Genomic DNA, 13,899 nt, shown 5'->3' with positions numbered 1-13,899 from the left:
TTGAGCATTGTCTTCAAGGGTGCCTGGTGTCACGCAAAGGGAAACTGGTGATCAAATTATCATCATTTCAGATGAGGCACGAACCGCAGGAAATGAGCACAAGTTTTTACCTATTACCTCGTCCAATTTCACTTTTACTCATGTGTGGAGTTTCCAGCTAGTGGAGACTAGGTAATGTGCAGGCTAATTCCGTTCAATACAACAAACCTTGGCTTGGATTGAATTAGCTGGCGCTTTACCTGGTTTCCACTATTTCACTTTGTTAATGTACCCACTGGGTGTAAGGATCTGGATTCAGGATGCTGAATTTAAAAAAAAAAAATGGAAAAGGACATAGTTCCTGCCCTCAAGGAGCTTACTTTCAGAACTGTGTTGAACAAGTCGCAATGGCAAGGGTTAAATCCAACGTAAACCAGATGTTTTTGGATATGAGACAGGGGTGGATGATCACAGGTTAATGTGGCATCTCCGTCTCTAGAATGTTTTAAAATATGATAGATTCTTAACTAAGAAGAACATTAGGTTTGGAGTTGGAGAAGTTGAGCTTAAATCCTGGTCTCACAACTTACTTGCTGTTTGATCTTGGGTTAATTTTTCTTTGGGCTTCAGTTTCCTGATTTATAAGATGAGATAACTGTAGTAGATAAACTTTAAGTGGGGCAGCTAGATGGTGCAATGGATAGAGGATGAGGCCTGGAGTCAGGAGGATCTGAGTTCAAATCCGGTCTCAGATATTTATTAGCCATGTGACCCTGGGCAAGTCACTTAACCCTCTTTGCCTCAGTTTCTTCATCTGTAAAAAGAGCTGGAGAAGGAAATGACAAACCACTCCAGTATCTTTCCCCAAAAAAACCACAAATGAGGTCATGAAGAGTCAGACATGACTGAAATGAATGGACAACAACAACCTCCCTTTCTCCCTTTCTGCTTTAACTCATGATTCTATGAAAAAATGCATATTATTCCTGATTGAAGGTGACCACAAAAGGTCCTCTGGGGGTCTAAAATGTTAAGGTTCTACAAAAAGGAGAATTTGAGGGGAAAAGCTCAATGGTGTCAGAGGCTAGCCAGAGGGGACACAAATGAAAGGAAAAGGAGATGAACGAAGACAAAATGGAGGAAAGAATACTACATTCATGGTATACTTTAAGGGCTCTCTTTGCACGTATCATCATCCCCATTTTAGAGATGAGGAAACTGAGGCTGAATAATTGACTTGCCCAGGGTCACACAGGTACTAAACTAGCAACTGCTGGATGTTGTCCTTGAATTCAGGTCTTCTGTCTCCAAGACCAGAGCTTTCTCAACAAACATGCTTAAGAATGGGACAGGGAGTCCCATACTAGACACATAGTGGAGACATGAAAAATAAGCCCAGAAGTCATCCATTCCAGTCTACTGCCCCTAGGTAGGTGAAAGATTAAGTCATCCCGGAAGGTTGGGTGGGGTCTAGGTTGGGGTAGAAACCCTCCCTCCAACCCCTCTCTGGTTATTTCCCTCCCTGAACTCTTCACCTTCTGAGGAGGAGTTTGGGGTGGTTTTTGCTCTCCAGGTTCTTGTCGATGAGATCAGCCAAGAGTTGCTTGAGCACGTCTGTGGCATACTCCAGCTTGCTCTGCAGGACCGTCATGATGAGTGAAGCCACGTTGCCCCGGTCCCGCATCGAGAAGCTCCGCTGGGACTCCAGGGTGCGGATGAAGGACAGTAGAAACACTTTGTTGTTGATGAGCTGGGCAAAGAGCTTCAGGCCCTTCTCTACACGCTCTTGCCGGTAGCCTGGTACCTACAGAGAGGAAAGAGAAGGATGAGTCATACACCCCTGAGACACATCACTCACCTGTCATGGTCATCACTGCCGTGCGCAATTAGATCATGGGACGTGACAATGATGGGTTGTGGTATTACGTGGATGTGGCCATTTCTGGAAAGATGCCACTGCCACCACCTGGGCATTCCACTTAGTCCTCTCTGACATTCAAATTACTTTGTGTTATTCTGTATATTTTTATTTTTCAGTCATTTCAGTCCTGTCTCACTCTTTGTGACCCTATTTGGGGTTTTCTTGGCAAAGACACTAGAGAAGTTTGCCATTTCCTTCTCCAGTTCATTTTACAGATGAGGAAACTGAGGCAAAGAAGGTTAAGTGACTTGCCCAGGGTCACACAGCCAATAAGTGTCTGAGACTAGATTTGAATTCAGGTCTTCCTGACTCCAGGCCTGGCACTCTATCCACTGTGCCACCTACCCTATATTTATCTTTATACCTATTTTATCTTCCCGATAGAAGGTAAGCTTCATTAGGGAAGAAGCTGTTTGCTTTTAGTATTCATATCCCTGGCAATGAGCAGAGTAACTAGCATACAGAAAAGAATAATAATGTCAATGATGGTGATGATGACAATGATGATAGCTAGTATTTATATGGTACTTACTATGCGTCAGGCACTGTGCTAAGTGCTTCATAGATATTATCTCATTTGAGACCCACAACAGCTCTAAGAAGCAGGTGCTATGATTATCCCCATTTTACAGTGGAGGAAACTGAGGCAGATGGGGTCAAGTGAATTGCCCAGGGTCACACAGCTAGTAAGTGTCCAAAGCTGGATTTGAACTCAGGTCTTCCTGACTCCAGGTTCTGCACTCTAGCCACTGCACCACTCAAATGCTCCAGATGCTACACATGTGATTCCCCATCACTACTCATGCCAGAATCATTCCAAGAAGGATCCCAGTATATAACAGATCATCATAGCTTCTTCTGAGCAAGCTTTGGTCCCCTAAGGGTGCATGGATGCTGGATGAGCATCTTCAGGTTGACAATCACTACACTCAGCTGACTGCAACAGAACACTGGCTCTCAAGAAAGAGGTTCTGGTCCTGGCCGTGCCTTGAAATAACTGTGTGACATGAGGCAAGTCATGTAATCTCTCTGTAACTCAGTTACTTCATCTATAAAGTGAGGGGATCAGAACAGAATATTTAACCCTGTCTTAGAAAAAAAAATTGAACAAGACATCAATTAACACCCCCACCAAAAAATCATCAGGAGCATATAGATCCACAAATGAATTTTACCAAACATTTAAAGAACAACTAATTCTAATATGATATAAACTATTTGGACAAATAGGGAAAGAAGGAGTCCTACCAAATTCCTTTTATGGCACAAATATGGTGCCAAAACCTAAACCAGGAAGAGCAAAAACAGAGAAAGAAAACTATAGACCTATTTATATTTATAGCAGCTCTTTTTTTCTGGTGGCAAAGAACTGGAAATTGGAGGGGATGCCCATTAACTGGGGAAGGGCTGAACAAGTTGTGACATATGAGTGTGATGGAATACAATTGTGCTATAAGAAATGATGAGCAGGACGCCTTCAGAAAAACCTGGGAAGGCTTAAATGAACTGATGCAGAATGAAATGAGCAAAACCGAGAGAACACTGTACTCGGTAACAACAATCCTGTGTACAAGAATCAACTGTGAATGACTTAGCTCTTCTCAGCAATATAATGATCCAACACAATTCCAAGGGATTCATAATGAGAAATTCTATCCACCCCCAGAGAAAGAATTGATGGAGTCTGAATGCAGATCAAGGCATACTTTTTAAAACTTTATTTTTCTTGAGTTTTTTGTGCTTTCTTTCATGAGATGATCAATATGGAAATATGTTTTGCATGACTGCACTTGTATAATCTATATCATATTGCTTGTCTTCTCAATGGGGGGAAGGGAGGGAAAGAATTTGGATCTCAAAATTTTAAAAAATGAATGCTAAAACTTTTTACATGTAATTAGAAAAACATTAAATATTTAATAACAAAAAAATGAGGGCATAGACTTGATGCTCTCTAAGCTTCCTTCCAGCTGTAACATTCTCTACTAGATTCAAATCCTATACTTGGGTTCAAATCCTTCCTCTGACAATACCTGAATTATTCTGGGCCAACTTTCCTACATCTCATTCCCTCATATTTAAAAGGAGGGTTGGACCAGGTAGTCTCTAAGGTCCTTTTCTACTTTAGAACAATGAAACCTTTCAGATTAAGCACTGATCAACACTGAAGGGAAGAGAGAAGACTAAATTTACCCAAGGTCAGTGGAGATGGCTTCATTGGCATTGAGATGAGAGGTATCTTGGTAGAGGAGTGAACACCGGACCTAGCAGAGTCAGGAAGATGTGGGTTCAGACCTACTTTAGATACTCACTAGCTGTGTGGTCTTGGGCAAATTATTTAAACTTCCCAGGCCTCAGTTTCTTCATCTATAAAATGAGGCGGTTGGACTAGAGAATCCCCCAGGTCCCTATAAGCTCTTAACGTATGATCCTATGACTATGACCTCAGGTGTCTCCATAACTGGTCTAACCATCCACTGGGTCACAGTGACATTGCCCAGGATCAAGAAGCCACGGCACTTGATGAGCACAATTTTAATTTTCTCGGGGAAGAGGAAGTTTTACAGCAAAGCCTCTGATCCTTCCCTACAGCTCCCACAGATCTGGAAGCCCAAGAGCAACCAGGACAGTGACCCTCTCCATGCCCCTTTTTCTGTACCTGTTCAGCTTTCATTTCCTTTGGCTCTTTAAAAGCTGAAAGCAAAGCAAGTCCTCTGGAAGGAGGCAGTGGAAGAAATCAGAGCCAAGATGGACACTTACACATAGTGCTGTGGCTCCCTCTTTTCCATAGCTCCAGCAATGCCCTTTGGTTCTTGTCTATAGCTTTCTCCCCAAACCCTTTCCTTCCATTCTAGTCTCTCCAGTCTGTATTTCTGTAGCCCCAGACTGTAGAGGTCAGCGTCAAGGTGTCTACCAGAGTTCCAGGAAAGAAGTCCAAGTCCACCATCTGCTTCCCTTATGCCTGCCCCCCTTCTATGGTACGAGCTGATTCTATTAACTTTAGGTAGCCAGGAGAGGAAAGGGAAAACAAGAGAATGGGAAATACAGTGACCTTAATGTATCCTCAAGTCTCAGGCTTGAACCTAGCCATCTACTCACTGGTTTCTCTTTTTATCTACCTGGCTCACTCGTAAACAACTCACTCCAAATTTCCCAAAGCTGTTACTATTTATAGACCCTGGGGACAGGTTCAGATTGAGTCTTGACTCCCTTCTTCTGGGATAGTTCCTCCCACATCAAACTCATTGGACATAGGATTCAGAAAAATCTGAGTTCAAATCCTGGCTTTGCTATTTACTGTCTCTGCCACTGTGGGCAAGTCACCTAAGTTTTCAGACCTCAGTTTCTTTATCTGCAAATGAAGTCTTTTCTCTAAGGTCTCAAAGCCTATGATCTTCTATGTAAGGGGATTCCCCTAGAGAAAAGGGCTGGCTTTCAGATGAAGAAGGTATATGCTTGCTCACCTGGGATCCTCACATCTAAAGCAATAGAGGAAAGAGACTGGATTAAATTGTAGGTACAGCACCCCTAGCATGACTATGGTTGAATGATTTGAACCAATTAATGAATAAATGTTGATCTGGAGGGAGGTTTCCACTGTTGTACACCTGAGATATATCCTTGGCTCTGCTCTGTTACACATTTTTGCCAGACACTTGCATGAAGGCATAGTCTAGAATGCTTATTAAATCGAAGAATGACATAAAACTGAAACTGATAAGCTGGATGACAGAATCTGGATCCCAGAAGACCTCATCAGGTTGGAGTAATGGGTAGAGGTTAATAAGAGAATGTTTAACAGGGATAAATGTCAACTCCTCCATTTAGGTTCAAAAAATAAACAAAAATATAGGAAAGAGAAGACCAAGCAAGAAAATGGTTGGTGTAAAAACAAACAAACAAAAAAAAGAAATGAAAAGAAAACCTCTTGGGTTGTTTTGTGAACTGCAAGATGCCTTCAACATAATAAATGCTTAATAATGTTGTTTGAATTGAATAATGTAACATGGCAACTGAATAAAAAGGTAATGTGATGTTAGGCTGAATTAATAGAAGAATAACATCTAGAAAAAGCAAGGTCATCGTCCTGCTGTATTTTGTCCTTATCAGACCACATCTAGAGTATTATTTAGTTCTAGTCACCACATTTTGGTGGGCACACTGAAAAAAAGGAGGAGAGAGAAGAGGATGAGGAGGGCACTTAAGACCATATCATATAAAGGAGTATTTGAAAGAACAAGGGATATTCAGCCAAAGGCAGAGAAGACTCAAAGATGACATGGAGAACAAGTATTTGAAGGGCTGTCACACTGAAGAGAGATCTGGCATTCTGCTTGCCCCTGGAGATCAAAACTAGGAACGGTAGTGAGAGGCATATTTGTACTTGATAGAGGAAAAATTCTCAACAATCTAAGTTGTACAAAAATGAAATCAAGAGGTAGTAAATGCATGAAAACAAATTTATTAAGTGCCTACCATATATCGGTCACTGTAGAAACCAAGACAAAGGGAGACAGTTCCTGACTTAATGGAGTTACATTCTACTAAGGGGAGACAACACGGATAAGGGAGAGGTAGTCAGGGCTGAGAGTTTGGAGCTGGAGAATAAAGCCAAAAGATAGAAGACTGTCATACCCTTTTCAGAACTAATGTTAGAACTACTTTGATTACTGTTTCTAGAAAAGAGGGGAAAAGTGGTAGGAGCCAGGAAAAGTGCATTGGAGGAGCTGGAGATGCCAGCAGTAGACAACTAGATAAAATGGGTAAGATGGTCAGGAAGAGTGGGGCTAGAAACCATGGGCTAAATGAACTTTGCTCACTCATTCACCAATCAGGACAGTTCCACCCCAGGGCAAGAGTGGGTTTCTGGTCGCCGGAGAAGCAAAGATGAGTGAGTTTTATTTTTGTTATAAACTCAAGTGTTGGGCTTTACCCTTATCTCTATGAATTTTCATTTTATTAGATTCTGCCCATCTTTTTAATTCAGGGCTTCTGACCCAGGATTCTTGGATTTTAATATATATGCGTACATATCTGTGTATATATTTTGAGAACTATATTTCAGTATAACTGATTTTCTTTGTAATCCTTTGTATTTTGTTTTATGCATTTAAAAGCATGATTGAGAGAAGGGATCCATAGGCTTCAGCAGACTGCCAAAGGGCTCCATAACCCCCAAAGGGCGAAGAACCCCAATTCTAACTTGTCAAAGGATGCTGTAGAGGGAATTTGTACTCAGAGATGAGTTAGACTAGCTGACCTCTGAAGTCTCTCTTCTAGCTTTCTGGGATTCTGGGAGGCTAGATAAGACTGAGCATGAAGGTATAGATGAGCAGATGAACAGTCCAGTGGATAGATAGATATGGAGTTAAAAAGGGAAGGCAAGACAGAACACAAATGGGGAGCCTCCACTCTCTTCCTCTAAGTGTTCCTCCTAAGCCCAAGGTATACAACTAGTGAGTTCATGGGTTTGTCATGAATGAGAAAAGGTTGAGCTCCAGACCACTTTGCTGCCCTTCTGGAATATTTCTGTTTCCAGAAAGTCAATAGGGTGGAACTAAGGAGGCATGTGGAAAAAAAAAAGCAAGCAAGGAAAGTGTGATTCAAAGCTCCCTCCCTAGAATGCTGAATCTCACATCACCTCGGGCTAATGTGCCGCGCAAAAGTTTATTTCTGCTCATGTCTGCAAGCAATTAATTAGCAAGTTTATTGGAAACTAGAAGGCCACATAACCTGCCCCAGACTGAACCTTTTCTTGACAATTAGCCATCTTGTGGGCTCCTTACAAAGGGAAATAGGAGCTGAATTGGGGTAGATTTTATTTTAACTCTTTCGTGGCCAGATGACCTGATAGAAAGGCTCTCTTTCAGGAAAGGTTTAGAGAGCAAAGTAAATCAGTAAATCAAGTAATCAATAAATACACAAATAAATAAAAATCAAAATCCTGATTAAGACAGTCAGTAATCTTTTATTAAGTTCCTAGAATGTGCCAGGCACCATTCCTGGGGCAAAGAAAGGCAAAAGATAGTTGCTGCTCTCAAGGAGTTCACAGTCTAATTGGGGAAGCAACATGCAAACAACTGTGCGCATAGTAGACATATACAGGCAATAATCAACAGAGAGAAGGACTAAACATTAAGGGGGTTTGGGAAAAGCTTCTGGTAGAAGGTAGCATTTTAACTGAGACTTAAAGGAAATCAGGAAGCCAGGAGGCAGAAATGAGGAGGGAGAGAATTCTGGGTTTGGGGGACAGCCATTGGGAAAATATCCACAATTGGGAGATAGTGTGTTTCATTCAAGGAACATTTCGGAGGCCAGTGTCATTGGATCAAAGAATATGTGGGGGTGAATAAGGTATAAGAAGAAAGGAAGGAGGTGGGGGGCGGGGATAGGTTATGAAGGGCTTTGAATGCCAAACAGAAGGCTTTATATTTGATCCCAGAGGTGATGGAGAGCCACTGAAGTTTATTGAATAGGAGGCTTGGCATGGTCAGAACTTTGCTTTAGGAAGATCAATTTGACAGCTGTGTAGAGAATAGACTGGAGGGAGGAGAAACTTGTGGCAAGAAGACCAACCATAGAGCTATTACAATTAGGTATGAGGTGAGGAGGGTTTGCTCCAGGCAGCATGGGAGGAGAGTAAGGGGCAGATAGGAGAAATATTTCAAAGGAAGACATTTCAAGATTTGGCCACAGATTGGATATGGGGGTGAGACCAAGGAGTCAAGGAAGACACCTAGGGTGAGAACCTGGCTGACTGGGAGAGTAGAGGAGCCTTCAAGGGCAATGAGGAAGTTAGGAAGAGGGGAAGGGTTTTGGGGAAAGACAATGAGGTCGGCATTGGGTATGTTGAATTTAAGATGTTCAATAGGCAACTGAAGACTCCCAGACAGGGAAGACACATGCCACATGGGGAATGAGGGTGATACAATTTATAAGACAAGGTCTAGGGTATGTGGTCTGGGTGGGCAGGGTGGGTAAGGGGGTCTATGTATGTGTAGATGTGCAAGCATTTTACAGTTATGATGTATGCAGAGTGCATATCTGTCAAGTGGATGGCTGAATGACTTCCTATAGGTTGGCCAAACCATTATCACAATTCCAGCATCAAAATTCTCAGTATATCCATCCTAAAGTTCCAGATTCCTCTAAGCAACCCAGTGCATCAAGTGAGTTTATAACAATAATATTGAGTGTGATGCAAACGCCTGTAAATATGCATAGATTCTTCCTTGTATAAGGGATAGAAGGATCAAACAATGTATAGTTAAGTGGACTCAGACCCGGTCGAATGGGAACACTGAAAGGCTAGTCACTGGGGGTTTGTTTTCAACGTGATGTTTCCAGGACAACATCCTGAGGATCAGAGCTTGACCTTGTGCTAACAGTTTTATCCGTGGCTTGGGTATACTCATATATGGCCCCTGCCTTTTGGAGACAGTTGTAGTATGGTAGAACAGCTACCATGGTGAAGTTCAAGGTCTGGGATCTCTATGCGAAGGTGATCCTTGAGACGAGATCTTTAGTGACTACTTACAACAGCTCTGTGAGTTGTGAAATTGTTTTCCCCTTTTTAAAAGTTAAGGAACTGATAGCCATGGAGATGATGTGCATTGCCAAAGGTTGCATAACTAATAAGTGGCAGAATAGGGACTCTCTCGAACCTGGGCCTTTTGACTCTAAATCAAGCCTTCTCTCCATTTTGCTAGGCACTTCTCTCTACTATGTCAAGATTTCATTTTATACCAACACCAACTTCTTGGGCCGTGAATGGGGCCAAGCAATTCTATTCAAGAAACACTTATTAATCACCTACTGTGTGCAAGGGACCATGCTGGGCACAAAGGTAACAGAGGCAAAAATGAGACAGACTCTCTACTTATAGAACTCATGTTCACTGACAGATATGAACCATCAAAAGGAGAGTGAAAAAAAATGAAGAAGGGGAAAACAAGCTATGAAATGAGGAGAGGGGGAAGGAGGGAAGGGAAATAGAAGGGAATAAGCATTTATATGGCACCTATCGTATGCCAGGTTTTGTTGTTGTTGTGTTTGTCCTTTGATTTGAGTGAGGGAGGGCTATGCAGGGTCACCAGCCTCACTTTCTCCTCCAGAGCCATCTGGGTGCAGTGGCCTGATATTCACCAGGAGGACTGGAGATGGCCCAGGATGCATTAGGAGACCCTGACCCTTTGAGGCTAAGGGCCTTTTCAGGTTCTCACTTTGAGTGAGGTAAAGCCCATTCTATGAATAGGCCTCTTTAGGAAGTTAATCAAGGGATGGCCCCTTTAATCAAAACTCAAGAAAAAAATCAAACTGGGAGGGGAAGACCCTCAGGGTTCCTGGCCAACAGAGAAACAGTTACTATTTGGTATTTACATTCATTCTGTGCTAGGAGTGCAGAGACCTACTGTCCAATCTATGAGCTCCAGAATGAATTGGGTTTAAGGCCTGGTTTTTAAGAAAGAAATCTAGCCAGTAAACCCAAAGTTAAGGAGGCAAACGTCAGCCACTGAAATGGAGCACAGAGAGGAGGCAGAGGCAGAGGCAGAGGCTACTCACAGGTTGTGCCAGGCAGTGTGAGGAAAGAGGAGAAGAAGACAGAAGACAGGGACAAGGTACATATACTGAGAAGTGGTAGACATATGTGTCTCAGGCACCTCTCAGTGATGTCCCTGGCATTCCAGGTTCTATTTCCTTGTCTAGACACATACACTAACAGCTCCAGACAGATGTGCCATCTGACCACTGAAACACATAACAGCTTGTGTTTGCTGGTGCATGTCTATTTTCCATTTCTATCTCTAATTCAATTCATCCATTCCTTCATTCATTTAATGTGGAGAGAGCGCCTAGCATGGGATGGGTCGTATCTGGGATACAGAGCTAGAAAAAATATTGTCCTTGCTTGTAATAATAAACAATTCCCATCGATAGTGTGCTTTTACATAAACAATGGAGTTTCCTCACAATGACTCTGGGTTGGAGGTAATTCCAAAATGCCCAGTTTATAGATGAGGAGTTCTTAGGTATAGAGAAGGGAAGTGATATAGCTAATAAGTGTTGGCTCTGGGATTCAAACCCGGATCATCCGATCTTCTAAACTTTAAAGCTGCTTCTCCATTTGCAAACCGTGACATACTTGGATCCTCCACAGCTTTCCTCCCTTTCCTAGCATAAGCAAATAACAAGTATGCAATTCTTTCCACATCTCTCCGCTTCTTCTGTAGCTTCTACACATCTGGGTCTGGGCTTCTTGGGTTCAAGCCTGTCACTTGGCCAAGATGGCTTATGGCATTTATACTAAATGTGGGGCTTTAGGTTAAATAGACAGATAGGTGGCACAGACCGCTGGACCTAGAATTGGGAAGGGCACCGCCATCCTCCAAGTTACCAGGTTCACATCCTCAAACTCACCCCATATATCTTAACTCAGGAAGACCTGAGTTCAAATCCAACCTCAGACACTTACGAGTTATGTGACCCTAGGCAAGTCACTTAGGTCCGCCTCAGTTTTCTTATCTGTAAAATGATAGTGATAATAACGTCTATCTTACAGGTTTGTTTTTAGAATAATATGAGATAATATTTGTAAATGCTTTGCAAACCTTAAAATGCTATACAAATACTGTTGTTATTATTATGTTGTTGTAACAGATTTAGACTTGGAAGGGATGACCACAGAGGTCATCCAGTGCAACCCTTTAGTTTTCTTCCCCTCAGTTAATTTTTTAAAAATATTTTTCAAATCTGTTACTTATTTATTTTTAACATTCTTTTCTTTTTAATTTTGGGGTCCAAATTCTCTCCCTCTCTCCCCACCTTCTCCACCCACTGAGAAGGCAAGCAATATGATGTCAATTATACATGTAAGATCTCGCGAAAAATATTTCCATTTTAGCCATCTCTTAAAAAAAAAGAAAGAAAAAAGTGAGAAAATTATACTTCATTTTGCATTCAAAGATCATTGGGTCTCTCTCTGGAGGCGTATAGCATTTTTTTTTCATTACAAGTCCTTTAGAATTGTCTTGGATCATTATCTTGATCAGAATAGCAAAGCCTTTCACAGTTGATCATCGTTACAACATTACTATTATATTACAGTATTGTATCAGCGTAATATTTTGGTTGCTGTGCACAATGGTCTCCTGGTTCTTCTCACTTCACTTTGCATCAGTTCATATAGGTCTCGCCATGTTTTTTTTGAAACCACTCCCCTCACCATTTCCCGCTCTCTCATTTTTACAGATGAGAAATGGTGCCATTGAGTTTAAATGACTTGTTCAAGGTCACATAGGTAGTAAATGACAGAGCTTGGATTCAAACTCAGGTCCTATGACTTACAATTTAGTGCTTTTTTCTTCTGCATATGGTCCAGTGGAAAGAATGCTGGTACTGGAATCAGAGATCCCAGGTTCAAATCCCATCTCTGTTACTTATTACCTACGTGAGCTTGGGCAACTGCTCTGGGCCTCAGTTTCTTCATCTGGACTTGATGGCCTCTGAAATCCCTTATAGCTCTCAATCTATTATTTTTCCTTCACCTCCCTCTAGACTCTATTCTCTCCATCTACAAAAAGTAAGGCTCTTGAAAACCCATTCCAAGGGAAACATTCAACAAATCAATGACTAGGGGAGTACGAGCATACTGTTGCTTACCTCCAGGTCCCGGAGAACAGGGTGATCTTCTATGCCAGGAAATAACACTCGCATGGTATACGTCCGATAGTCCAAAAAGGGAATTCCAGCTCCATCCAGGTCACTCGTCAGCTCATGGATGTCTGTCTGTAGCTCAGCAAAAGCTGGGATAAAGGAAAATCACAAGGAGACTGCTGGGGATGGAGGGAATTACTTAAAGGTAGCACTCCAATGACCAGGGGGTGATTCCCAACCCTTTGGACATGCCATGGGATGAGCTAAAACCCATAGCTCTTAAAGCTGGGGTTCTTAGCCTTTTTATGTATTATAGACCCCTTGGGCAGTCTGGTGAAACCGATGGACCCCTTCCCAGAATCATGGTCTTAAATGCACATAATAGTATGAACATACAGGTTTGCAAAGGAAACCAGTTACAATGAATACAAGTATCAAAATATTTTTAAAAATCATGGACCCCAGGTTAAGAACCCCAGCTTTAAACCTAGACCTTAAATGGATAGAATAGATAATTGGTCTAGAGTAGCTATTGGTTATCTCTAATTTATCCTGCATATCTCTATCTATCTTGTTTGCAAGTAGTTTTTTTTTAATGTTGCCACCCTTATCAGACTGTATGCTCCCTGAAAGCAAGGACTATCTTTTACAAATGTTATCAAATATATCACTTCACAAGTATTATCTCATTTTATTCTGACATCTGATATCTGTAAGACAGATGCTATTATTACTAACATTTACAGTTAAAAAAACTGTGGCAGGAGAGATCAGCACAGTGCCTGGCACAGAGTAGGTGCTTAAGAAATGTTTGTTGACTGACTGAGTGACTGCAATGAGGGATATCATGAAGGATTTCAGAAAAGTCTTCCCCAAGGCATTAGACAATTCCAGAGGCCAGATGAGCAAGGTCGCCAAACCGAAAATGTTAACAAGTCACATTGATATAGTAATTTAAGGTTTATAAAGTACATGTCCCATAACAACCCTGTGAGATAAGTAATACAAATATTATGATGTCTCTTTTATAGATGAGGAAGCTGCGATTGGATGTGTGAGATGAATTTGAGGTAGGTGTTGATGATGATGTCGTGAAGCGGGGTGATGGGGAGGATGTCGATGCTCTTCACAGTCCAGAAGAAGGAAGGGTTTGGGGGGAGAGATGATGAATTTTGTTTTAGACATGTTGAATATAAGCTGCCTATGGGACATCCAATTCAAAATGCCTAGGAGGCAGCTAGTGATGTGGGAGATTAGAGCTGGATATCTATTTATATCTATGTATTTATAGGTATAGATAGATATACACGTATATTATATACATATGTATATATGGATACAGAGAG

At 41.7% G+C, this 13,899-nt stretch overlaps 1 protein-coding gene across 2 annotated transcripts in view; it reads right to left on the bottom strand.

The window, feature by feature from the left end:
* The window catches only part of PLXNA4 (plexin A4), a 139,008-nt gene that overhangs the window by 59,046 nt on the left and 66,063 nt on the right, over positions 1-13,899 (bottom strand). For both annotated transcript variants that reach the window (XM_036760468.1, XM_036760469.1), the window contains 2 exons: positions 12,560-12,702; positions 1,515-1,783 (listed from right to left, as the gene is read on the bottom strand). In XM_036760468.1, coding sequence (XP_036616363.1) covers positions 1,515-1,783; positions 12,560-12,702 — 412 coding nt within the window. The remainder of the gene's footprint in view (positions 1-1,514; positions 1,784-12,559; positions 12,703-13,899) is intronic.

Source organism: Trichosurus vulpecula, chromosome 5 (assembly GCF_011100635.1).
Source record: "Trichosurus vulpecula isolate mTriVul1 chromosome 5, mTriVul1.pri, whole genome shotgun sequence".
Classification (NCBI taxonomy): domain Eukaryota; kingdom Metazoa; phylum Chordata; class Mammalia; order Diprotodontia; family Phalangeridae; genus Trichosurus; species Trichosurus vulpecula.
Note: the sequence above shows the minus strand (reverse complement) of the source record. Positions and strands in the feature narration are given on the sequence as shown.